The 26,277-nt window shown below is 35.6% G+C and overlaps 1 protein-coding gene and 1 pseudogene across 1 annotated transcript in view; both read right to left on the bottom strand.

Moving 5' to 3' along the window:
• Window positions 1-26,277, bottom strand: part of Vps13a (vacuolar protein sorting 13 homolog A (S. cerevisiae)) — a 163,865-nt gene that overhangs the window by 118,991 nt on the left and 18,597 nt on the right. The window contains exons 4-20 of the mRNA XM_013018390.1: window positions 25,654-25,749; window positions 25,081-25,182; window positions 19,408-19,514; window positions 18,582-18,641; window positions 14,580-14,639; window positions 14,297-14,377; window positions 13,908-13,965; window positions 12,274-12,401; window positions 11,991-12,097; window positions 11,099-11,270; window positions 9,999-10,061; window positions 8,973-9,102; window positions 7,989-8,083; window positions 7,614-7,756; window positions 2,768-2,858; window positions 2,232-2,677; window positions 469-502 (exon numbers count right to left, since the gene is read on the bottom strand). Coding sequence (XP_012873844.1) covers window positions 469-502; window positions 2,232-2,677; window positions 2,768-2,858; window positions 7,614-7,756; window positions 7,989-8,083; window positions 8,973-9,102; window positions 9,999-10,061; window positions 11,099-11,270; window positions 11,991-12,097; window positions 12,274-12,401; window positions 13,908-13,965; window positions 14,297-14,377; window positions 14,580-14,639; window positions 18,582-18,641; window positions 19,408-19,514; window positions 25,081-25,182; window positions 25,654-25,749 — 1,973 coding nt within the window. The remainder of the gene's footprint in view (window positions 1-468; window positions 503-2,231; window positions 2,678-2,767; window positions 2,859-7,613; window positions 7,757-7,988; window positions 8,084-8,972; window positions 9,103-9,998; window positions 10,062-11,098; window positions 11,271-11,990; window positions 12,098-12,273; window positions 12,402-13,907; window positions 13,966-14,296; window positions 14,378-14,579; window positions 14,640-18,581; window positions 18,642-19,407; window positions 19,515-25,080; window positions 25,183-25,653; window positions 25,750-26,277) is intronic.
• LOC105987245 lies at window positions 1,924-3,097 on the bottom strand (annotated as a pseudogene).

Raw genomic sequence — 26,277 nt, forward strand, 5'->3', positions numbered from 1 at the left:
AAACAGAAAAACATTTATTCAAGAAAATCCACTGAAATTCAGTAACAAAATAAAATTGGAAGCATTAAAAGTATGATCATTTCCCATTTCTAGTTCCACAACATGTTACTGAAGGTCTACACTGGGTGTATACAGCTAAGATAGAGGCCCTTCTTCCCTAGGATGCAATCTAAGGTATATCTTTATCTCAAGAATAGGTAGCCAACATTTCTCATACTTCTACTACATGTTAAAAAGCCCTATTCCAGGAATTACTATCAAGAAAAGCAAGGTTCCCTCTCCTCCCATTGAAAAAGAAAGGCTCTAGCACAGAAGCTACATTCCAAGATACTAGAGTCCTAACTACCACTCCTCCCAATTTTGCTCCCAAAGCCTACCTACACCCCATTCTGGAACAAGTGAGTACTCCCTGGTAAAATTCATGCACCAAGAAAAGAAGTCACTCTAGAAGGAGGAGGCTTCGTGTACCTGCTTACATATTCCACACAGTACAGGTGAGGTTCTGATAAAGAGCAGAGGCAAATTGAAAGGACTAAAAGCTCTTTCTGAAGAGAACTGGCCTTATTTTTTCAGAGGAAGTTTTCATGGATAAATGCACTGCTGACTACAATAACAATCTCTATAAAACTAACACACAAAATGGTAAACAAACTAGAAGTCTCACAGAAACAGGAAAAGAGAGAAAGTTCTTCCTGGGACCATACTCATCCTTGAAGTAGTAAAGACTAAGTGCATTATGTTATGCTGTACCCATTAAGGAGAAATTAAAGCAAGATTACAGTAAGACTTGTAACAACAATGAAGAACTCTTATCACCCAGATATCTTAAAGGATCACATTTTACCAGTCATAGACCACCAAATTATTCCAGTACAGGTAGGGCTCCTATTAGAAAAAAAGAATTAAATTCACATTCATGCCTACTAGTACAGATATCTGTGAGATGCCATAATTTGTGTCATCTCAGAAACAGCAAAGAAATTCATGGCTAAATACAGAGAGGGAACTCCCTGTCTAAATATAAACAACATTCCCTAAACTTTGAAAGTAGCTGCCAAGCCATTATATAAATATAATGGTAGGTATGAAAATCTTACTGATCCAGGAATCATAACAACCTTTGACTAGTATGAAGTTTGTGCTAGCAGAGGGACAATCTCTAAAATGTCAAGTTGAAATGTAAGTATCAGCTATGTACCAATGACCCTGCAATCTTAGCTTCAAGAGCCAAATGTGGGCAGAAAAGTTGAAAAAGTACATGAGACTCTTATCTCCTAATAACTGGCAAAAAGCCAGAAGTGGAGGTGTGGCTCAGGTGAAAAAGAACTAGACCTGAGCCAAAAGCCAAGCCAGAGCAGGGGTCTCTGAGTTCAAGCCACAAGTACTAACAAAAAAAAAAAAAAATCAGAGAAATAAGCCACAGCTGTGACATTAGTTTTCATCTTATCGTTGTTTAAAAAAATAACAAAATCTTCCATATATGTCCTATACTTACACATTGTTTTTTCTCACTTTTGATACAGTATTTAATAAATAAATGACATAATTAAGTCTATATTCTAAAAAGAGATTGTGTGTTAGATAATTCTGCACCAGTAGTCATAGCTGAAAAAGTCTATAAGAGACTCTGTAAGAGTCCAGCAAATCAGACTGGAGCTGTGGCTCAAGTTATAGAACACCAACTATTACCAAAAAATGCCAAGCAAGAGTGTAAGGTCTTGAATTCAAGCCTCAGTACTGGTATAAAAACAACAGCAGCAAAACCCTTTAACTAGTGACAAGTAAATTAGTAATCAGAAATTTCCCCCCAAAGAACCACATGGCTTGAATTATACAGATATTTAAAGAATAAGAATCGTTCTCAAAGTCTTCCAGAATACTTTTATTTTATTGTAAAGGTGATGTACAGTTACATAAGTAATGAATAAATTTTTTAGATTTTTTACTTAGAAAAGATAAAATTAATTTAAGATTTAAAGTTTTCTTTTAAATGGCATACTAATTAGATATAAAGCTGTCTTGGATAATAAAAGTATTTACACACAGAATACAAGTATACAATAACTGAAAAAACAAACTAGTTATCCACTGATTCATTTTTAATTCCCTCTATTCATTTTCTGTTGAATTTTCCTCTGCCTTTTGTAAACCCTCTTCTTTCTTGCTTTCAAATCTACTTTGGGCTGTGGTTTTACCCACTGTATTTCTATTAGTTTTTCCTCAGCTGGTACAGCAAAAACATCTTCAGTAGGATCATGTGGAAGAACAGTCTTTGGCTCTTTTTCAGTTTCTGAACATTCTTCACTTGTTGTTTCTCTTTGTATTTTGCAGCTGCGATGGATCTTATGATACGTCGATACATATTTGGTGACTGGTAGTGGGGATTTTCATATAGAGTTGGCCCTCCAAAACTTCCCTGGAAAATCTTTATACGACTTAAGACAAAATGAGGTCCTATTTCTACAAGAGCAGCATCTTCTTCTATGATCTGAAAGTTCCGAAACCATATCTGATTATCCAAAATAGTGAAAATAAAAACATGGGCCACAAATGGTGGCAATTCATCAAAGGCAGAGTCAAAGGATAAAAGGGGCCTAGAGCCTTTCAAGCGGTTGCCAGTCATCTGTAGTTCAGCTAGGGTATGAATATTCTGAACAAGGAATTTGGCAGGTGGCCCCTGAGATGAATTTGAAAGCCACATATAGAGATCCTACTTTTTCTTAGCTTCAAAAAAGATACACTTATTGCAGTTTTTCATTTCACAGACCTTGTTAATCACAAATAATCTTTCTTTACGATCCATTTTAGTATCTGCTTTAGAATGAGGTATCAACATTCTCAGGTTCTGCATTAAAGGTCTTGTTCAAAAATTAATTCCTCTGGAAGAAAAGATGAGAATCTGTTCCTTATTTTTTCACTTGCCCTGAAAATGGGGCCTGGGATACAATCTCTATCTTCTTCCTCTACTTCTTCTGCCTTGCCTGGCTGCGCAACTGGCTTCCTGGCATCTTTTCCATCTCTTTGGCTTCTTTGCTTTGGCCAGCAAGTCTCCACGCCGTTTTCTCTTGGTTGCTGCCATCTTACCTGGTCATCTATGCTCTAGGACATACTTCCAACGGTTTCACCCATGAGTACATTTTTTAACAGTGTTACCTACCCCCTCCCTCGTTTTCTCCCACTTTCCCTTCCTCCCACTCCCCTCCCAAGACATATAGTTTATTTCCAACAGACTGTCTAGTGAGTATCACTGATGACTGTCCCACACCTTTGTCCCACACCTTTTCGGTTACTCCCTTCCCTTCCCCAAATAAGATAAACTTATACTAGACAAAGGGTACCAAAATCATAGACAGTGACCACAGTGAGTAAACCAGAGGGGAAAAAAATAACAGAAAAAAATTACGGCAAACTGTAAACAGAAAAAAGAAACATCACCAAAACCTACTTGTTTTTCCAGATGGTAGAGATCATTTCTAATAGCATCACTTTGTGATGTTAATAGAAATATGGGCTATTGTAAACCTCTGCTAGGACTATCCTAGGCATATACTAATTATTAAAAATGACAGGGCTGGGAAGGTGGCTCAGTGGTAGAGTGCTTGCCTTGAATGCATGAGGCCCTGGGTTCAATTCCTCAGCACCACATAAGCAAAAAGAAAAAAGCCAGAAGTGGCGCTGTGGCTCAAGTGGTAGAGGACTAGCCTTGAGCTGAAGAATAACGCCCAGGCCCAGAGTTCAGGCCCCACAACCGGACCCAAAAATAAATAAATAAATAAAATACAATAAATAAAAATGACAGAAACCATGGAACCTATGTTTTCTTGGTCTGGCTTACTTCACTTAGTATGATCTTTTCCAAGTCCTTCCATTTCTTTATGAATGGGGCAATGTCATTCTTTCTGATGGAAGCATAGAACTCCATTGTGTATATATACCACATTTTCTTGATCCATTCATTTACTGAGGGGCATCTGGGCTGATTCCGTATCTTAGCTATGGTGAATAAAGCTGCAATGAACACTTCTATAGCTCAGAACTCTTCTTAACTCATCTCTTTTAAGACTAGCATTACCCTGATATCAAAGCCAGACAAAGTCATCACAAGAACAAGAAAACTACAGGTCTGCCAGGCACAGGTGGCTCACATCTGTAATCCTAGCTAATTAGGAGGCTGAAATTTAAGAATCTCAGTTTGAAGCCAACCCAGGCAGGGAAGTCTGAGAGACTTATCTCCAATTAACCACCAGAAGTGGTGCTGTGGAAAAGGCTAGCCTGGGACAATGCCCAGACCCTGAGTTCAAGCCTCATGACCAGCAAAGATAGACATATAGATAGACAGAGGGAAAGAGGGAAAGAAGGAGAGAGAGAGGGAGAGAGAGAGGGAGAGACGGGGGGGGGGAGGGAAGAAAGGGAAAAAGGAAGGAAGGAGGCGGGAGGACGGGGGCAGGCAGGCAAACTACAAGTCCAGGCACCTTACAAATACAGACACAAAATTCCCTTTAAAAAACTAGCAAATAGGAAATATATTGCATAAAGGAATTCTACACTATGAACAAGGCATATGTGGTAAGCTGAACCTAAGAAAGGAAAGTATATTAAAATACATGATCATCTCAATTGATGGAAAGCATGTAACAAATGTAACAAAGCATGTAAATGATGGAAAGCATGTAACAAAATCATTTTATGGTTACAGGTCCCCTCCCCCCATATGAATAATTTTTTAAAAAACCATAGCTAAACTTATACTCAATGAAGTTAAACTGAATGCTTTCCTTCTAAAAATCAGTGCTTACTTTTACATACTGCTAGTCATCTTCAGAAGTTCTAACCAACGCAACCAGGCAAGAGAAAGATAATAAAGTCTTGCAAACTGGAAATATGTATCTACTCCTAGACTGTATGATTCTAAGTATATAGATATGATAAAAATTCTCCATTAAAAAAAACCTATTAAAATACATAAATTCAGCAAGGTTGTAGACCACTACAAAAGTCAGTTGTCCTTCCAAATACTGTAATAAAGAATCAATTAAAAGTTAATTCAAAACAAAGAACATGTAATGAGATATTACAACAATTATACTAAAGCACAATCTGAAGTACCTTTTAGGAAAAAAAAGTAGTCAAAGAGGTGAAATACACAAAACTACAAAACAGTGCTATAAGGAAGGTAAAGACTATGGAAAAGATATCCCATGCTCATAAACTGGAAGGTTTAATACTATCACTGAAAGAAATCTACAGATTCAATGCATTATCAAATTTAAAGGGATGCTTTACAGAAATAGAAAAGGTGATTCTCATTTTCTAAGGATGCACAAAAAAATTGGAAGATCTTAGTATGAAGTTGGAACACATACTTCACAATTTCAAAACTTAAGACCTACAGTAAGTTCAGCATGGTAGCATATATTTATAATCCCAACACTCAAGAAGCTATATCAGGATTATAATTTGAAGTCTGGACTATACAGAAAGACTCTGTCTCAAGGAGAAAACAAACAAATACATCAACCAACCAACTGACAACAACCAGCTAACAATATCAACCTCGTAAAAGAATATACAAAAAACTTTCATCATGCTCTTGGATTAGGCAAACATTCTTAGGTACACTAAAACGCACATGCAACTAAGTAAACATGAAATAAGTGTGGCTTTATAGAAATTTATACTTAAAAGACATCAAAAAGTGTATCTCGAAAAGGAGAAAATAACTGAGATTCTTACACACACACACACACACACACACACACACGTAGCTTAGCGGTAAGTGTAGGTTGCTTTCTTAGCATGCACAAGGCCCTGGAATTTTGGAGGGATGTCTGACATGGTTTTTGGTTGTCAATGTCTTGCCCCATAGCCAAGGCTGAACTAGAATTCACAATCCTCTTGCCACAGCCTTCTGAGTGAAGGGATTCAAGGTATATACTGCCACAACTGCACAACTGGCAAGGTCCTGAATTTGACTTCACGTGCTTCTGGGAGAATGAAAGTGACAGAGGAGGAGGGGGAGTGATGGCAGGGGGGGGGGGGAAGAAAGGAAGAGATGGACACAGGAGGGGAGAGCAAAGAGGAAAGGGGAGAAGAGAGGGAGAAGATGATTCTATTTTTTTTAATAGGACAAACATGCAATAGCCATTCCTCCAGAGAAGATATGCATGTAAATACAGGAACTATCCAACATCATTAACCATGAAGGAAACGGAAATCAAACCCACAATGAGATACTACTTTGCAATGATCAGTTAAAATAGCTATAATCTAGAAGACTAACAATAACAGGTTCTGATGAAGATATGGAGAAACTAATTCTCATATTGGTGGTAAGAATGTAAAATAGTGAAATTAGGCAATTCCTCAAAAAGTTAAACACAGCGTTGCCATATGAGGCAACAACTCCACTCCAAGGTATACACCCAAGAAATTTAAAATCTATATTCAAATAAAATACTGTCCACGATTATTCATAGCAATATTCACAATAGTCAAAATGTAAAATCAACCCAAATATCCAATCAATGGTGAATTAATAAACACTGTGTTAAACCTCTGCAAGGTTATTATTAGGCCAGAATGAAGTATAAATTGATATTCTAACATAAATTAACCATAGAGTCATCTGTGAAGTGAAAAAAATAAAAAACAGAAAAAGCCACATATTATCCATTCATATAAAATATCCAGAATAGACAAAGTGTCAAAAGTAGAAGATAAATTTTTATCTGCTGCCAAAGGATGGGAAAACCAGCATTGGGGTGTTAAAATGTTCTGGAATTAGAGGATAGTGATATGACTATACAATCTTGCAAATATACTAATGTAATTGGTATATACAATATAGTTGTAAAAAAAACCAGTGAGCTGCACTCTAAATTATAGAAATGTGAACTGTATCTCAATAAAACTGTTTTTGAAAACAAAATATAAAATAAAGATGGAGTTGGCAATACATACTACAATTCTAGTCCTTGGGAAGTTGAGGCAAGAGGATTTAGTCTGAGGCCAGCCTGGGCTACACTGGAAGATACTCCCTCGAAACAACACAAAATAAAAAGGTAAAATAGAGACACTCCAGATTAAAAATCACTGTTGTTCCTTTTTTTGCATGGTGCAGCTGACCTTTTTCATTTTTTTAGTGTTCTATATTTTATCAACATACAGTTTTCCATTGAACATATGTAATTAATACAATAATTCAAAAAATATAGTCTTTTACTTTTTAAAAATGAAGCTTCTAAAAACACAAAAGGATATATTGAGTCACAATACTCTTTGCAAGACTGAAGTAGCCTGTGACCTAAACTTCACCCTCAGTGTGAATTTTTAAAGATACAAATTGAGTATCATTCAATTGAAAAACTTGGCATCAGACGATTCTAGGTTTTTGGACTTTGGAAAATTTTCATATTCATGCTGTGCTACTTTGGGGTTGGGCCCTAGCCTAAATGTAAAGTTCATTTAAATTTTATACACAGTTTCTGGAGGTCAGCAGGGAAATTTTCCACTAAGTGTCATCTCAGCAGTCAGAAAGTTACAAATTTTGGAGCACTTAAGATTTCAGATTTTCAGTTTAGGGATGCTTAACTTGTAGAGAAAATAATACTTACTTTATTGCTTGTGCTCCTGGTCTTTGTACAATCAAAGTGCTAAATTCTTCTACAACAATGTCTATCAGCTCAGGTTTGTGGTGGTTTTCTCTTAGAACAATAGACATACTTTTCAAATGAACAAAAAACTTCATGGCTTCAAACTAGAGTACATTGGGAAAATGAAAAAATAAATGTAATAATCCACTAATTTCAACCCTTTATAAAAGAATCACTACACTCACTGCAAGAAGGACAATTTTATTCCTAGTTTGAAAATTAAAATACAATATTTAGAGAACCAGAAAAGATCACAGAAAATGTCAGTAGCACACACTTCTGAACGAAACAAGTGTATCTAACACTAACCTTGCAAATATTAAGAAAATAGCTTACTGTTTTGGGCAAAGTTGGGTCAACTGCTGTTTCACTATAGCCAATTGCTTCATATAGTAAAGCTTTTTCTTCAGGTGACAGCATTTCTTCAAGAACTATAAATCATAAACACATCCTTTATGGTTTTAACCAATAACATAAAGCTAGCATAGAATTAAGCTGGTTTTCTGAATGAAATCCATTTAGTTTTTTTCATAATACATCTAAGAAATAATAAATATTAGAGTGGTATTGGAAATTCTATATTGTCTAAAAATAATCTTTGGGCTTACTCCCCAACACTCCAAAACAAGTAAAAACAAAAACAAAAAAAATGCTCAGATTATTCTGAAATTTTACCTATTACTAGAGCATGCACATTAACTACATGCAAGCATGCACATTAATTACATTCTATAAGATTTATTTTTTATTTTTGTCGGTCATGGGGCTTGAACTCTGGGCCTGGGCACTGTCCTAGAGCTCTTTAGCTCAAGGTGAGCACTCTACCACTTGAGCCACAGTGCCACTTCCAGTTTTCTGGTGGCTTATTGAGGTAAGAATTACATGGAGTTTCCTGCCCGGGCTGACTTTGAACCACGATCCTCAGATTTCAGCCTCCTAAGTAGCTAGGATTACAGGCATGAGCCACTGGCACCTGGCAACATAAGATTTTTTTTTTAAAACTATTTTAACAATTTTATTTCAGAATGCTTTAGGGCTAGACTGTGGCTCAAGTGTTCTTGAACTTTCTAATAAGTACAAGTTCAAACCCAGTACTAGAAAAAAAAATTTATAAAATAATTTTGATAAATTTAAACTCTATTCCATGGACTAACTGCCTGACATGTAATTGTAACCCTCTATCACTTTTACAATAAAAAAATTTAAAAAGAAAAGTAATTAAGTAGTAAATATACTAACAGTTTGTTTTCATCAGAAAGAAATTTTTATGAAACACTGGATTTTCCTATGTTAACCACATTAAAAATGAATTAGACTTACTTCCAGGTTTAACGTCAGGTTGCTGTTTGGTAGTTGGCTCTGACCAAGTCCACAGCCAACTGAACCACCCTTTGTTATCCTCTGGGTCCTTTACGCCTTCCCTGTAAATCTTGTACCCGGCTTTCTTTACCTAAAATGAAGGTTTTCAAATTGATGACAAAGACACTTTTAGCAAATTAAAAATTGTAGCAAGAAATTTCCAAAATATCTACTTGAGTACATGAACATTATCAATATAACGACTAACAGAACACAAGTACTGCAATATTTGCCAAATACGGGTAGATACCAGTTGAAGAGGAAAGATAAGAGGGTGAAGGAGGATAACAGTATGAATATGGTTGAAATAATTTATTGATATGTATGAAAACAGATCAATGAAACCTACAGATACTGTGTTAAGGGAGCAAAGGAATAAGGCACAGTGACAGAATGAATCTGAAAGGGAAATGCACATATGGAAATATAATGAAACACACTCCTATACAACTAATGCATCTTGGTTCTTCCTACTGTATTACAAAGACAGTAATGGGAGTGGGAAAAGTAGGCCTTGGCTTTTCATATTCTTACAAACTCTGAAAATTTGATAAGCTCAATTATTATTTACAAAGAATTTTTCTATAGAAACTTGTCTAATTTAAATGGATGTGGCAAGCCGGGCACCCAATGGTTCATGCCTATAATCCTAGCAGCTCAAGAGTCTGAGATCTGAGGACTATGGTTCAAAACCAGCCCAAGCAGAAAAGTTCCCATCAGACTCTTATCTCCAGTTAACCAGTCAAAAATGGGAAGTGGCGCTGTGGTTCAAGTGGTTAAGAGTGCTAGCTCTGAGCACAACCAACAACAACAACAACAACAAAAATGGATGTGGCAAAAAATCAAATATTTTAAAATGGAAAAAACAAATTTGAACTCTTTAAAGGAGACAGTACTTTATAGCATGATACTGACAAGCATTACAACTCCTGAAATGTCTTAAGTGGAGTTCATATTTATTCTAATTGAAAGATAATCTGAAATTACCTCAACTTCTGCTTGCTGTCTAGCTATGGTTATATTAAAGACATCCAAAGTTTTTTCCAACTCCTGAAAATATAAAAAAAAGTTAATTTGCAGAAATAACTTTAGTATAAAATCAAATGACAGCCCTAAAGATTACAACAAGCAAAAAACAGAACAGCTAGTAATATGAAATACCTCTTATATCCTGGAAGGTAACATAGGAGCCACAGAAATTAGCAAAATACAATAAAAGATAAACTAAAAGATGCTATACATACACTGTTTAAAATGATTTATTTGGGTTTTAAACTAATGATATCATTGTCATGTTCAACTAAAAGTATAATCATAAATCATAATATAGGATATTCTAAATAGACCTAGATATGTTTTAAAAGTTATCAAAATGGTTTTAGTTTTTATTTTTCAAAGTTATTCATACTGAAACACTATAATTAATAAGCTGAATTATAAATATATGTATTTAATTTAGCTTATATAAATTATATATAATTTCGCCTATCAAAACATATATGTGTGTATTCCCATGATTATTTTCAAGTTTCAGCCTTAAATGAGGAAAAACTGATGGCATGAAGGACCACAAGACATGTTTGTAATATTGATCATATGTAAGACAGAAAACTTTCTTATTCAATGCACAGACATAACACCAAGGATGCAGTTTTGACAGATATGTACAGCTTTGAATTCATACAAAGAAGTTTAGAGATGATGCTGAAAATACATTTTAGACTTTTTAGGTCAAAAATGGTCAAATTAAGACTTCAAGTTTCTACATACATAATACATATGTATAATATATATGTATATAACAGTGTATATACATGTATATATGTACCTATATGTATCAATGTATATCTATGTATATATTAAATCACTGCAGATTAAAAATAATCTAAAATTTTCCAGCTCATGGAGAATTTCATAAGATCTTATACTAACCAAGTTAAGAATTGGTCAGCAAATAAATGCATGGAAATGTCAATATAAGAGAAAACACAGTCAGTAAAAGTTACAGTAAAATTATTAAGAATAATTATGAGAGATTGAGAAGTTTTGTAGAGGAAAATATGCAATGATTTCTTTAAAATACTAACCTGCAAAGACATGAGAATTTCGTTGGGTGGCTTTTTATTTGTTAACTTTTTCCTATATAGTTCTTTATATTGTTTCACTTTTTGTCTATGTTCTCTAATATGCTTCCAGGACCACATTCGTAAACTGGGGCAAACATTTACTTCAAGAATACCATGTATAGCATAAGCCCACCTAGTTAAAAAAAAGAAACCCCATACTGAAGAGCCTCAAATCAACAATATGAAAATAACTAATAATGCTGCTATTCTCACATACGTAACTATAATACAGAAACTATAAACAAAAACTATAACTTCTTTACAGGATAACTGAATTCCCTCTCAAAATATTGACACAACCTTTAAAAGCTTAAGTTCTTGTTTTCCCAGCCCTATTTATTTTAACAATCTATTATTCTTACCTCTAACACAAAAATAAGCAATATCAATTTTGTTTAAAATACAGTTCTATATAACTATGATATTTTAATAACTTAAGTAATTTAAATAATTGCAATTTCTAGAAAGCAGAATGAAGCTTAGAAATAAAACTTTTGAGTTTTAAAATAGGATTATACTGCATTTTATATTTTAAATAAATTTAGTAATATAGATTTAATGAGTCTGATAGGGAAATCTATTTTAAAAAAAAAGAAACTGATAGAAAACAAAAACAATGAGATCCCTCCCTCTCCACTAAATGAAAACTATGATGTCTTAGTATCTGAAGTTATAAATTCTGTTACAAAGAATCCCTTTAATCAATTCACCAACAAGCAAAAGGAGTCATGTGTTCCCATTAATGTATCATAGACTCGAGAAAACCTTAAGAAGTATCCTAATAAATTATTGTCCAAATGAAGAAACAGGCTTTTCTGACATATTAAGAAAGAAAAACTTAAAAGCATTTTACCATTCCTTGGCATGGTAGTGAAGAGGCACATCAGGTTTGAATTTCCTATATGGCAAATTTTGTGTCATCATATCAACCGATTCAAGAAGTTCCATAACACTGAAATACTAAAGAATGGAAAATAAAGCTCTTAAATGTTCCACAATTTTTGTTCAATTGTTGAAGACGAAAAGTTAAATTATTAAACTTCTGAAAGGAAATGCTACTGTATAACTATGCATTTTAGAAAAACATTTATTTCTAACACTAGTTCATAATTTAAATTTTCATTAGAGAAAATCACCTGTGGTTTATTAAATTCAATTGCTATGTTATGTAACTCAACATCCAGGTTTATCTTGGGATCAGAAAAGTCAAAATCTGATCGGCGATTCATCTGAAGTTTGGCATTAGCAGATATAGGGCGAAATACTAGAAAATAATACAAATTTTAAAAATTAAACAGTTGTATTTCAAAAGTCTCAAGACTCTAAACTGGAAATACTAATTTTCATTTCTTTTACACCCTTTCTGTAGCTCCTGAATGTCCATAATATCATCATTTGTTTAAACTGTTGCTTAATTAGTGGAGACCATTCTCTTATCTTTTTCCAACTTACAATTCCCACTAACTTCTTTACAGGATAACTAAATTCCCTCTCAAAATATTGACATAACCTTTAAAAGCAGTAGCTTATTAAGGAAAATAGTACAATAAAATAGTTTTAGTAAAAGAACAACTACAATCCTAGCTACTCAAGAGGCTGAGACGCAGAAGATGATGGCTCAAACCAGCCAGGAGAGAAATGATTCCATATCCAATTAACTTGGCATGTCTCAAGTAGAAGAGCAGCAGCTATAAGCAACCAAGCTTAGTGAGAGTACAAAGCCCTGAGTTTGTCAAACCCAAGTTCAATCCCCAGAACCAAGCAATTATAGTTCTAAACAACAAGTATTAGAAATGTTAAGAGGAAAAACGATTATACTTAATAATGACTTTTTATTTTGTTCAGAAACGGGCACTTGAACTTGGAACTTGACACTTTCAACTCATTGGCTAGTATTCTCCCAACTGAGCCATACCTCCAATCCTACAATGACTCTCATTCTGTGATTATAAGCTTTCTAAGTCATGGGGCCTGGCATGGTAGTGCCCACCTTTGGGAGATGGAGGTACACAGTTTGTGGATGGCCTGGGTGAAAGCAGGAAACCCTCTAGGGCATGGCTCTGTAAATGCCCTTTTAGGGGATTTATTCTGTAAAACCTTAACTCCCATTTGTTCTCTCCCTCTCCATTCCTCCCTCCCCCCTCTCTCTCACACACATACACACACACAAACCCCCCCCCACATTTCTCTATTTATTCTCCTTTTAATTTATAAAATAGAAAAGTAAAATGACTGCAGATTTCCTGCTTGGCTCATTCCTACTGCCAAAAAGATTAAAATAAGTACAGGAGACCAGTACTATACCTTCTAGATAGAGATCACCTATTCGCCAATCAATTATAAGGTAATTTGTATAAAAAGGTAATATTTTGTTGTCTTAGTAACAAAATAGTTTATGATACTATCAGTCATCTTACAAATTCTCTGCATTAACCTCTAACTCCTTTGCCTGTTTACTTCATCAGTACTTGCTCAAAAAACATAAAATCAGTCATTTCATTAATGTTAATGTAAAATTTATACTTATTATGGGTTTTTTGTTGTTTTTTGGTGGGTCCGGTCATGGGGCCTGAACTCTGGGCCTGAGCACTGTCTCTCAGCTCTTCAGCTCAAGGTTATTGTTCTACCACTTGAGCCACAGCGCCACTTCCAGCTTTTTTTTCTTTTTGCTTATGTGGTGCTGAGGAATCGAACCCAGGTCCTCATGCATGCAAGGCAAGTGCTCTACCACTGAGCCACCTTCCCAGCCCCATGTATGGAAAACACTTACCAAAATCATACCCATCAGGAATAATATCTTCCTTGACAATACCAGACTTCAAACTGTCCTATTAAAAGACAAATTGCTTTTATGTACATTCATGACAACATATCTTATTCTATAAAATTCTATAATCTGCAAGAGAAAATGCTTAAATTCAAATGTGGCAAGACTTTGTTAGAACAAAATATGAATATGGCTAAACAATGTGTCATTAAACTGTTATAAAATAATGTTCAAGGAGTTATAATTAAGATATGTATACATGTTCATGTAATTCATCTATACCTATAAATTCTAACATCTTGCTTAGAAAATAATATCAACTCTAATGTTACTAATATGCCTGATAAAAATATAACAATATACATATACACAAATTAAAACAATTTACTTACCAATGACTCATCATAATTATTAAGATAATACATTTGAGACTGCACATTCCAATAGGCAAAAAGATTGTCCAATCGGATTAACTGAAAATAAAGCAAATTTATTATACGTCTGGCTTTTTTCTGAAACATTTTAACATATGATATTTTCAGAAGTCTCAAGTGAACTCTATCACAGAGTTAAGGGAACAAAACACACTTCACATAAATCTTAACTATAAATATAGTATCAGTCTTCTAAAGGTTTCTTTTATTAACTTCATGAGCATGTATTCATTTATTTTACCTTCCGAACTAGTTTCTCAGTCTCATCATGTAAACATGGTATCCAGTTTTGATCAGTTGTCTGAAAAGGAAAGAAATACAGCAAAAAGATTACTGCATTAAAAATGAAGGTGATAAGTCATCTATGGAGCATACACTTAAAAACAATTTCTCATGAAAATGCCTTTGAAAATATATCCCTCAATCAAAGGCTATTAATAATGTGACCGCAAGAGAATTCTACTTTAAAGGACCACATTTCTGGTAAAAAATTCTAACCCAGGGGTTGGGAAGGTGGCTCAGTGGTAAAGCGCCTGCCTTGCATGCATGAGGCCCTGCGTTCAATTCCTCAGCACCCCATAAGCAAAAAGAAAAAAGCCAGAAGAGGGGCTGTGGCTCAAGTGGTAAAGCGCTAGCCTTGAGCTGAAGAGCTGAGGGACAGCGCTCAGGCCCAGAGTTCAGGCCCCACAACCAGACCCCCCCCAGGCCCAGAGTTCAGGCCCCAAGACCGGACACCCCCCAAAAAAAAATTCTAACCCAACTGGATTTAGTGTATCATGTCTGCAATCCCAACTACTCTGGAGGTAGAGAGAGGAGAACATGAAACAGAAGCTAGCCTAGGCAAAGACTATCTGAAAAACAAACTAAAGACAAAAGACTAGGAGCATAGTTCAAGTAGTAGAGGGACTGCCCAACAAACAAGAGGCCAAGAGGGGAAGGAGGGAGCAGAGGGTAGAGACCAGAAACAAGCAATTACAAATAAGTGTCAGAATAGAGATTCAAATACACTTACATCAGAGAACAGAGCAGTAACATCAAAATCAGGAGTGTGTCACATAAAATGAGTAACATAGTAATGAACTTATAAAAATGATCACTGAAAGTATGCTTTATCACTACCCTAATTAATATATGACATGATTAGAAACTATTGATTCTAAGGAAGGACTGAGATTCAAAGCAAAAGAATTGGTGTAAAGGCCCAATGATATGCAAATATACTATGTTCAAGTCCTTAAAATAGATCAGAATGGCCAAAGCAAAGAAAGGAGATAAAGCCAGTTAGGTTACCTATGGTCAGATTACAAAGGTTTTACAGATTTTATTTAAAGAGCAATCCAAAGCCACTTGGAGCTGGGCACCCGGTGGCTCATGCCTGTAATTCTAGCTACTCAGTAGGCTGAAATCTGAGGATCCCAGTGCAGAGCCAGAAGGAGCAGGAAAGCCCATGAGACTTAATCTCCAATTAACCACCAAAAAATTGGAGGTAGAGCTGTGGCTCTAGTGGTAGAACACTAGCCTTGAGCAAAAAAGCTAAGACTACCACCCAGGTCCTGTGTTCAAGCCATAGCCCCAGCATGTGTGCACACACAAACACCCAGACAGTCACTGAGAAGTACCAGGGGATACTCTTAGGGCATAATGTAAGTATGGTTCTGGGTTCAAACCAAAACACTGGGGGGGGAAAAAGGAGAGACAGATGGAGAGGAAGAGAGGGAAAGAGAGAGGAAGAGGGCAAAGAAGGGAGACAGAAAGAAAGAGGGAGAAAGCAAGAAAGAGGAAGAGTGGCCTGGGAAGGTGGCTCGGTGGTAGAGCGCTTGCCCTGCATGCATGAGGTCCTGGGTTCAATTCCTCATCACCACATAAGCAAAAAGAAAAAAGCTGGAAGTGGCGCTGTGGCTCAAGTGGTAGAGTGCTAGCCTTGAGCTGAAGAGCTGAGGGACAGCGTCCAGGCCCACAGTTCAGGCCCCACGACCGGACCCCCCCCAGGCCCAGAGTTCAGGCCCCATGACCAGACCCAAAAAAAAAAAAAAAGAAAGAGGAAGAGGGAGAGACACTAAGAACTAATCAAAGCTTTTTCCTTTTCTTTCCTTTTTTATTTTGGAAAAAGATCTATGTGTCTCAGGCAAGCTCTGATCTCATAATCTTCCTGCCTGAGACTCCTAAGTGGTGCCCATCCAAGATAGCTATTTTTCTGTGGAGAACTGAAATAGTGGTCCTCGAACGTCAGCATTCATTAGGATTGCCAAAAGGGATTTTTAAAACATATTACAGGCTGGTGTTTTAGTAGAAAGCTTGTCCCCATATGGCAGAACCAAAAAAAAAAAAAAGATTTCTGGGTCTCAACATCATCACCTTTACAATAAAATTTAAAAAAAAATTTTCACACATAAACCAAAAATACAAGATTAAAAAAAAACTACACTGAAACTGAACTGAATTTTATCCTGTGGCAACACAAATAATTTTTTTAACACAACATCTAGGGAAGTTTATTTGTATTTCTCTAAATGGTACACTTTTCTTTGGAAAACAAGCCCTGTGGAGTTCCATCACTGAAATTTTTTTAAAGTAACTTACAGAAGAATCATACAAAATACTTATGTAAACTTTTAAGCACTTTCCGGTTTTCTGGTGGTTTTATTGGAGGTAAGAGTCTCATGGGACTTTTCTGCCTGGGCTGGCTTTGAACTATGATCCTCAGATCTCAGTCTCTTGAGTAGCTAGGATTACAGGTGTGAGCCACTGGCTCACAGCTAACATCTAAATTTTTTTTTCTTTTTTTTGGGGGGGGGTCCGGTCATGGGGCCTGAACTCTAGGCCTGGGCGCTGTCCCTCAGCTCTTCAGCTCAAGACTAGCACTCTACCACTTGAGCCAGAGCACCACTTCCGGCTTTTTTCTTTTTGCTTATGTGGTGCTGAGGAATCGAACCCAGGGCCTCTGGCATGCAAGGCATGCGCTCTACCACTGAGCCACCTTCCCAGCCCCACATCTAAATTTTTAAGTGGATATATTACACCACAGTTTACAAACTTAAATGCTGGGTAGAGGCTGTAGCTCAGTGGGATAACACTGACCCAGGAGGCCTAAGGCTCTGGGTTCAATCCCCAGCCTTTTAAAAACAAAGTAAAATGCAACAGCTGGACACTGGTGGATCAGGCCTGGAATCCTACTCAGGAGGCTGAGATCTAAGGATAGCAGTTCGAAGCCAGCCAGAATAGGAAAATCTGTGAGACTGACAAAAAAGAAGCTGTGACTCAAGTGGAAGAGCAATAGCCTTGAGCAAAAAAGCTCAGGGACAGTGTCTAGACCCTGAGTTCAAGCTCCAGGACTAGGCAAAAAAAAAGAAGATTATCATCTCTGGAAAAGAAAGTCGGTCAGAGTAGGGAAAGGGGATTTAAATTTTCAGCGATAATAATTCAGTCCAATAAAAAATATTTAAAACATAGCATCCTGGATGCAGACAAATATTTTGTAATATTCTGTGTGCTCCTTACACTTCTAATCAGGCACTGGTGGCTCCTGACTAGAACACTAGCTACTTGGGAGCTGAGATCAAAAGGATCAAGATTTAAGGAAAGGCCAGGCTCTATCATGAAAATAATCAGCAAAAAAAGGAGAGCTGGAGATATTGCTCAAGTGGTAGAGCACCAGCCCTAATAAGTGCACAGCCCTAAGTTCAAACCCTAATAATGCCCCTCCATGCCAAAAAAAACAAAAACAAAACCTTCCACTTCAAAATGCTTTTTATGCTTTTAAAACATCAAAATTTCAGAAATGGATATTACTTTTAACTCACTGAAAATTTGGAAATAGATTTTTTTCAGTACTGGAAAGAAAATGATTTTGAATAAACAGAAGTATTTAATATCATAACTACCTTGCACCCCCTTCATGTTCTACCCGAGCTTGATTCCCAACCTTTTCATTCCTCTTTAATTTTTTGAGGAGGTCTCACCAATAAGCCCATCTACAGCTTAGGCTGACCTCAAGGTACTCCCTCCTGCCTCAGCTCCTAAGTGGTAGGATACCATACCCAGCATTATCGCCAACCATGGTTTTTTTGAAATATGAATCTACTTACCTCTTAATTTCAATCCACTCTATGTCCTTTCTACACCAATTCTATATAGACAACCAAAGGCATACATATTTCTGATGCTGGCATACAGGAATCACAATGAATAGTTTGACCATACTATTCTGTACAATATGGTTAGGTTTCTATTTTAAACTACATACCTGCATACTGAGATTTTGAAGGGAAATACCAAATGATAGTGGTTTGTCTCGATTTGTGACCTAAGAAGAAAATAAATTACTTAAATGATTTTAACATTTGTACAAGAATTGCTTTATAAAAAATAACTTTCTGGGAAGTATTCTATTTCAAATATTCAAAAATATTTTTAGAATTTTTATTTTTCATAAAATAAACTGAAATGCTAGTTATTGGCATCATACTATAATAGCTGTAGTTTTTTATTTTAAAAGCTTATAAAAAAGATTAGCATTATACTGTAAGGCATATAATTATTTGTTTAGAGACTAAACTAATTTTTCTGAAAGATCAGTAAGTCTAGCTCTACTGACTCCTAGACCAGTGCTCTTTCCAGGAGATAAAACACACAACCGTGAAATTCCTAATTCCTAGAGCATTTTCCTTCATGATCTGAAGTGTGAGTAGCTTAAACAAACTATATCAAAGATATCAAAGATATAATTACCAGTGTCATTATATTAAAAAATCATGTAATCTTCAGCTCCCTATCTCTCTACCTCCCACCATTTATTTAATAGGTTGGACACTATGAGTAAGATCTAACAGTAAATACCCAACATATAAAGGTATTTTTTTTCCATTTTTTTATTGTGAAAATACCATACGGAGGGGTTACAATTACATGGGCAAGATAATTTAAAGATCTCTGCTGTGGAAGGCAAAGCATTGATCAAGATACATTTTATCCATAAACTGTTGTGTTGAATTGAAACTCTCTGTGCAACTACCTAAAGGTAATTTTAAAAATTATTTCAAAAAATAAAGATCTTCTAGTAAAATACTTACATCATCTTCATAACGAATATGGATGCTGGAAATTTTCACTTGAAGATTTTTTATGATCTGAGTAACTAATTTTTCTGCGAAAGTGTCCTGTTTCTCCTCCTGATGCTCTACAATTGCAAATATTCCCTTTTTTAGGACTTGAATAAAACACATACCTATAAATACCTACATAACAAGGTAACATAATGTCTTGTTAAAGAATTTATATATGTAAATGTGTAACTAGAACACTAATAGCATGCTTTCCAAAAGTCTTTTATACCACAGATTTTCAAAGATAACTGAATGTCCTATCTTTTCAAAAGCTAGTTTGTTGTTCAGCAAAACCAATTTACTGGTATTACATATTATAATCTGTATCTTTTAACTATTCTTAAATATATAAAGATTTAAGAACAATAAAGATTATTAAGTAGGAATTATAATAGACTTAAATTAGGAAAACTAGTAGCAGCAGCAAAGTAAGAATCTCCTTTGAAATTAGTGATGCCATTATAAGTTGTTTGTACTCAGATGTGAATTTTTTCAGTATGTATGAAATGAGAAATAGCATGTTCTCCTCTCCTTTTTAAACAAGGATTAAAAAATTCATTATTTGATTCATTTTAAGAAAACTTTAGTTACTGCCAGTTTCAACACTTTCCAGGGGAATAGTGAACACATTTTTGGCAACTACTAGTTATCATCCCTTTTCCATTTTCTCTTTTCCTAAATGACCATAAAAAACTATTCTTTTTGTATTTCTAGTCTTACCCTCCTTTTCAGTAATCTTTTATGTAGACAATATAAAATTCAGTAAAACCAAACAAAATATATACGCCCTATGAGGAGAAAGAGCCCTATTTTAAGCTTTTAATTCTATCACTACATAATAAAATCCATTGCTCTTAAGAATTCAATACTACATTATTTCTTTCCCTGCCACTAGCCTCCCCTTGACTTCCTTATGCAGCTCAAGTCCTACGGTTCAGCAGTGCACCATTATCTTCATTGTGCTTCTCATGATTTCAGTTACCAAGAGTAAACCAGATCCAGAAATACCAATCTCTACTTGACTTCCTCAAGACACAGATACTACCTTCACATAACTGTTTATATTGCTATAATTGCCTTTCTTTTATTATTATTCATCTCCTACTGTTCCTAAATTAAAATTTGCCATACAAAGCATACTATACACAGGGTTGTGTACTATGCATGGTTTCCCATACCCCCCTGGGAGTCATAAAACCTACCTCTACAGATAAGGGGAAACCTACGAACATTAGTTCATCTAAAATTGCTTTGCTTTCTTTTTCCTCCATCCATAAGATCCCAACTCTGAAAAAAACCCAACTACTACTTTGTATAAAACCATCGTGCCGGGGCTGGGAAGGTGGCTCAGTGGTAGAGTGCTTGCCTCACATGCATGGGGCCCTGGGTTCGATTCCTCAGCAACACATGTGTAGAAAAAGGCCGGAAGTGGCGCTTGGCTCAAGTGGTAGTGTGCTAATCTTGAGCTGAAGAGCTGAGGGACAGCGCCCAGGCCCAGAGCTCAGGCACCATGGCAGACCAAAAAAACAAAAACAAAACCATCATGCCTATGCCTACCTGTGCCTTGCTAAGTTAAATACTAAAATCAGGACAGCCTAAAATCAGTGTAGTCTTTATGATCTTCAGCTAAAAGCAGCCTTACATTTCCCTGGCAACATGTTCATATTCTTTACAACTACCTTAAAATTCATGTACACTCTTGCCCAAAGTTTTAACAATACTTCCATATGCTAAAGAATTTTAACTTTGTTTCCAATTTTCAAAGAAAGAAGCGCTATGGGAAGATAAAAGCTCTGCTATTGTAACTCAATGAAATTAACTATTTCTAAGATGACCACTGATCCACATGTCAGAAACAAAGGAATTCCTTTTTTTCTTTTATTTTGGTCGGTCGTGGGGCTTGAACTCTGGGGCACTATTCCTCAGTTCTTCAGCTCAAGATGAGCACTCTACCACTTGAGCCACAGCAGCACTTCTGGTTTTCTGTGTAGTTTATTGGAGTTAAGAGGCTCATGGCATTTCCTGCGGGGGCTGGCTTTGAACCTCAATCCTTAGATCTCAGCCTCCTGAGTAGCTAGGATTACAGTCGGGAGCCACTGACATGACTACAAAAACATTTCTTAATCCTGGATTATCTTATGTAACAATTCATTAATATCTGATCTATTAGGTGCTTCTTCTTACAGCACTTTTTGCCATGGAGCCATGAATTCAATGTCTACTATGTGCTCACTCTTGTCTGGGTTTTTAGCCATTTCCTTCATGCAGGGTATAGAATTGTTGCTCTTCTCATCCTATAATATTGCTGCTGCATGAAACCTCATCCACATTTTATAGCCTTAATTCTCATCCTAATGCTAATAATTTTCAAATAAATACTAATAAAGGAAAACGTGAAATGCTGAGATATGTTCAGTAAATCAGCAAGTAATTCAGTATGCTCAGAGCAAAAAAACAGCAGATAAACCAGTTATGAGGTTCAAGAGTGAGACAGGATTCAAATCAAGAGTTTCTATACATCCTGTTGAATTGTTAATACATAATTCATAGGTAAAAATAAGAATATCAGTAATTTTTAAGTAATTTTAAGCATGACTAAAGATTTATATTTTATATCTACATATAAACAAGGAGGAACTTATAGCTGATTGCATACATTTTTCTCTATCCCCCAAAAAGTCATTAAAGCAGAAAAAAATGGGGCAAGTAAATCCTCCAGGCCAAAGAAGATAGTAGAAATAACAAACAATAACATAGAAACAATAAAGCAGACAGCCTTAATTAGCTTAAAGAAGAAACTCAATCTTGTTTGACTATAGAGATATTATTAGAACACAAGGTAAGATTAAAACAGAATCCTGAAAGATTCAGAAACTTTGACAGTTCACAAAACCATCAGAGAACATGCTGATGAAGAACATAATACAAGAATTGGTTTAAACTCTGAAAAAAAAAAAGTGAGAGAAGGGATGGGTTAAGAGAGATGGGTGACAATGTTGTCAGACACTTTATACTCATACACTTCTTTTATTTTTTGTCGGTTGTGAGGCCTGAACTCTTGGCCTGGGCGCTGTCCCTCAGCTCTCTCAAGGCTAACGCTCTACCACTTGAGCCACAGTGCCACTTCAGCTTTTTCTGCTTATGTGGTGCTGAGGAATAGAACCCAAGGACTCATGCATGCAAGGCAAGCACTCTACCACTGAGCCACCTTCCCAGCCCCTCATACACTGTTTTGGAGAATGGGAACTTCTTTGTTGTGTTTTGTTTTGTTTTTTGGGTCCGGTAGTGGGCCTGAACTCTGGGCCTGAGCGCTGTCCCTCAGCTCTTCAGCTCAAGGCTAGCGCTCTACCACCTGAGCCACAGTGCCACTTCCAGCTTTTTTCTTTTTGCTTATGTGGTGCTGGGGAATCGAACCCAGGGCCTCAAGCATGCAAGGCAAGCGCTCTACCACTGAGCCACCTTCCCAGCCCTGGAACTTCTTTGTACAACTACTTAAAGATAATAAAAAAAATTTTAATTTCAAAATATAAATTAAAAAACTCTGAAAAAAAACACAGTGAAACCTCTAGGATCCCTCTTTCTCCCAGCCAAGCAACTATTCATTTTTCAACCTAGTGAGAGTTCAAGGGTTTATTGTACAGAAAACAGGTGTAACCATCTATACAAGGAAGGAGAATTAAGTCCCCACACCAAAACAGGAGTCATATAAAAGTCTATAAACAGTCACACAGTCACACACACACACACACACACACACACACACACTCTCTCTCTCTCTCTCTCTCTCTCTCACTATTGTTGAGCAAATAACAAAGTTGTGCTATAAAATATATATGAAGAGTATACTATTTGGCTCAGTAGTCAATCTTCACAATCCACCATAAAAATAAACATATACACATAGTATAAATGCAATAAACCAACTAATAGTTTTAAGCAAAACTATTAGTACTACAGACTTTTTATGTTCTTAAATTATATTATTTAATTTTAAAATATATATGTATATAATCTTGATATATAAAAGATTAGAAAGCAATTTTTGAAAGAAAAAAGCCTATGCTATGGGACTTAGAAAATGGGATTAAGGATAGACATAAATGACTGCACAAGATATGAAAGAAATGTGACTAATAAAATAGAATTATACATGGTATTGCTAGAAACTGTGTTAAAACTCCATGCTTGTCAATAGGTAAAATATTTATTGAGGTTTATTATTCACTTAAAAAAACCAATACATGGCTGGGAAGGTAGCTCAGTGATAGAATGCTTGCCTCACATGCATGAGGCCCTGGGTTCAATTCCTCAGTATCACATAAGCAGAAAAAGACAGAAGTGGCGCTGTGGCTCAAATGGTAGAGTGCTCGCCTTGAGCTGAAGAGCTGAGGGACAGCAACTAGGCCCAGAGTTCAGGCCCCACGACTGACGAAAAAAAAAAAAAAATACATGGCAGAGATCAACATACATATACTTTTTTTTCCAGTGCCAGTTCTGGGGCTTGAACTCAAAGCCTTATGCTCTTACTTGGCTTTTCCACTCAACACTGGCATTCTACCACTTGAGCCACATCTATACTTCTTGCTTTTTAGTAGTTAACTGGAGATAACAGTCGCAAGATTTTTCTGCCCAGACTGGCTTTCAACCACAATCCTCAGATCGTAGCTTCCTAAGTAGCTAAGTTGCACTTAGTTTTAAGATGCTTCTTAGCTATTTAATGAAGAAAAGAGGAAGCAAATAAAAACTGATGAATTAGGTCAGGAAGATGACTGTTTTAAAATAAGAAGTGGTGAAGTCAGGCATAGTAAGACATGATTATAATTTCAATGCTTATAATTTCAACTAATTGGAAGGTAGAGGCAGAAGAACTGAAAATTTAAAGACAACACAAGAAGTAAGATTTATCTTAAAAAGCAAAATACAAATAAAAGGGCTAAGAGTGTGGCTCATGAGGTACATAACATGTCTAGAAAGCACAAGGCCAGAATTGAAAATAAAAATATGAGACTATGATAAATAAACCAAAAAGAAAGCACCACTAGGGGGAGAAGTGAGTCAGAATATGAGGGTTGCTGGAGACTGAGAAGAGGACAGATGGAAACACAATCAATTTCTGTAAGACACTTTTTGCAGTGATGAAAAAGGGTTCTAAGTAAGAGGATCATATGGTCTAGATTGAGAAGGAAAACATATATATAAAATAAATCAAGCATAACTGTCTCAAAGAACTAAGTGTCCTCAAAAGGATAAAGAATTTATATTAAGGGAAATACAAAAGCAATGGCTAAAAAGATAAATTCTATTTGATAAACATAATTGCTATTGTTTAAAATTGCAAACCGAAAATGGACAGGTGTGACTGATGTGAGAAAGAATATTTCCTCAAAAGTGTTATACCCTGGGTTCAATCCCCAAGGCAAAGATGATAGATAATTTATAAATAAAATAGATAACAAAAACTCTGCTGGCCATTGACTTCAATTTCTGTACACATATGAGCCATGAAATCCCCATATAATAAGAGTCTCTAATGGTTTGTAAAATGATCTCAGAACATCTAGAGAAAGGTAGTATTCTGTTAGGATAAACTTTTAGGACTTTTAATCTTTCCTTATTTGCCATTGTTATTATTTGATTTACCTTGATCTATTACTTTTCGTTTTGCTTCTTCTATTCTTTTTAATTCCTGTTGTTTTGCATCAATATGTTGTTTTTCTTCTTTTAAAGGATCATATTTTATTCCTATAACAAGCATAAATAAGAATCTTAGTTACCTTTCATTTAAACCCTCATTCCACAAAATATCACTGAAAATAATCATAATATCAATCAAAATAATGACTAAATCATATAGGACACTGGTGGCTCACACTTATAATCATAGCTATTTAGGAGGCCGACATCTGAGGATCACAGCTCAAAGCCAGCTAGAGCAGAAAACTTCATGACTCTTATCTCAAATTAGCTAAGAAGTCAGAAGTGGAGTTGTGCCTCACATGGTAGAGTGCTTGCCTTCAATGAAAAAGCCAAGCAAGAGTGCAAGGCCATGACTCCACGCCCAGCACTGGCACCAAAAAAATAAAGTAAAATAAATAGCAAGTACCAAATTTAAATATTAACGTATTTCACACTACTCCCAAAAATCATGCTATTGAAAAATATTTACCAAATATTGAGAGTTTTCATTTACAAAAGAGTAAATAATTGACTTACTAGAAAAAGGCACTATGAGTAAATAAATGTCTTCTAAAACAGCTTCAACTGGTTGAGTATAAAGGTTTTTCCATGGAATTATAAGTTTCAGATCACCTATATTAAAAATAAGGATGCAAACTATTAATCCAGCCTACATTTACCATCAATCCATTTTCTATGAATCACTGAAGAGTTTTAAGATGATCACTGGACAAACAGTACCCAAACAATGGCAATGGGACAACACAGTCTAACAAAATGAACTGTTTTATCATACTGCTCATTTGGAAATGTGCCCTTTTTTTCATTTCTATACCAGATAATATGCTAAGTAATAAAAATACAATATAAATCAAAACCACTTATTTCCAAAGAACTTGGTATCTAGTAGAAGAAAACAATTCATAAAACACCATACTATAATTATAGTAAATCATATAATACCATACTATCAAAGATTAATAGGTATTGTAAGAAATGTGTGCAAGCACCATTTTAAATCTCAAATTTATCTTGTGTTTAGTCTACTCTACTTTCCACTATTTTAGATTACAAGTTAAAACAGCCTTAGCATTTTAGGAATCATCAGAGAAGAAAAGAAAGTAGACAGGCTCTAAAAGAAAGTGTGTGTGTGCGCGCTGA

The sequence above is a fragment of the Dipodomys ordii genome, unplaced genomic scaffold (assembly GCF_000151885.1).
Source record: "Dipodomys ordii isolate 6190 unplaced genomic scaffold, Dord_2.0 Scaffold40, whole genome shotgun sequence".
NCBI classification, from domain to species: Eukaryota; Metazoa; Chordata; class Mammalia; order Rodentia; family Heteromyidae; genus Dipodomys; species Dipodomys ordii.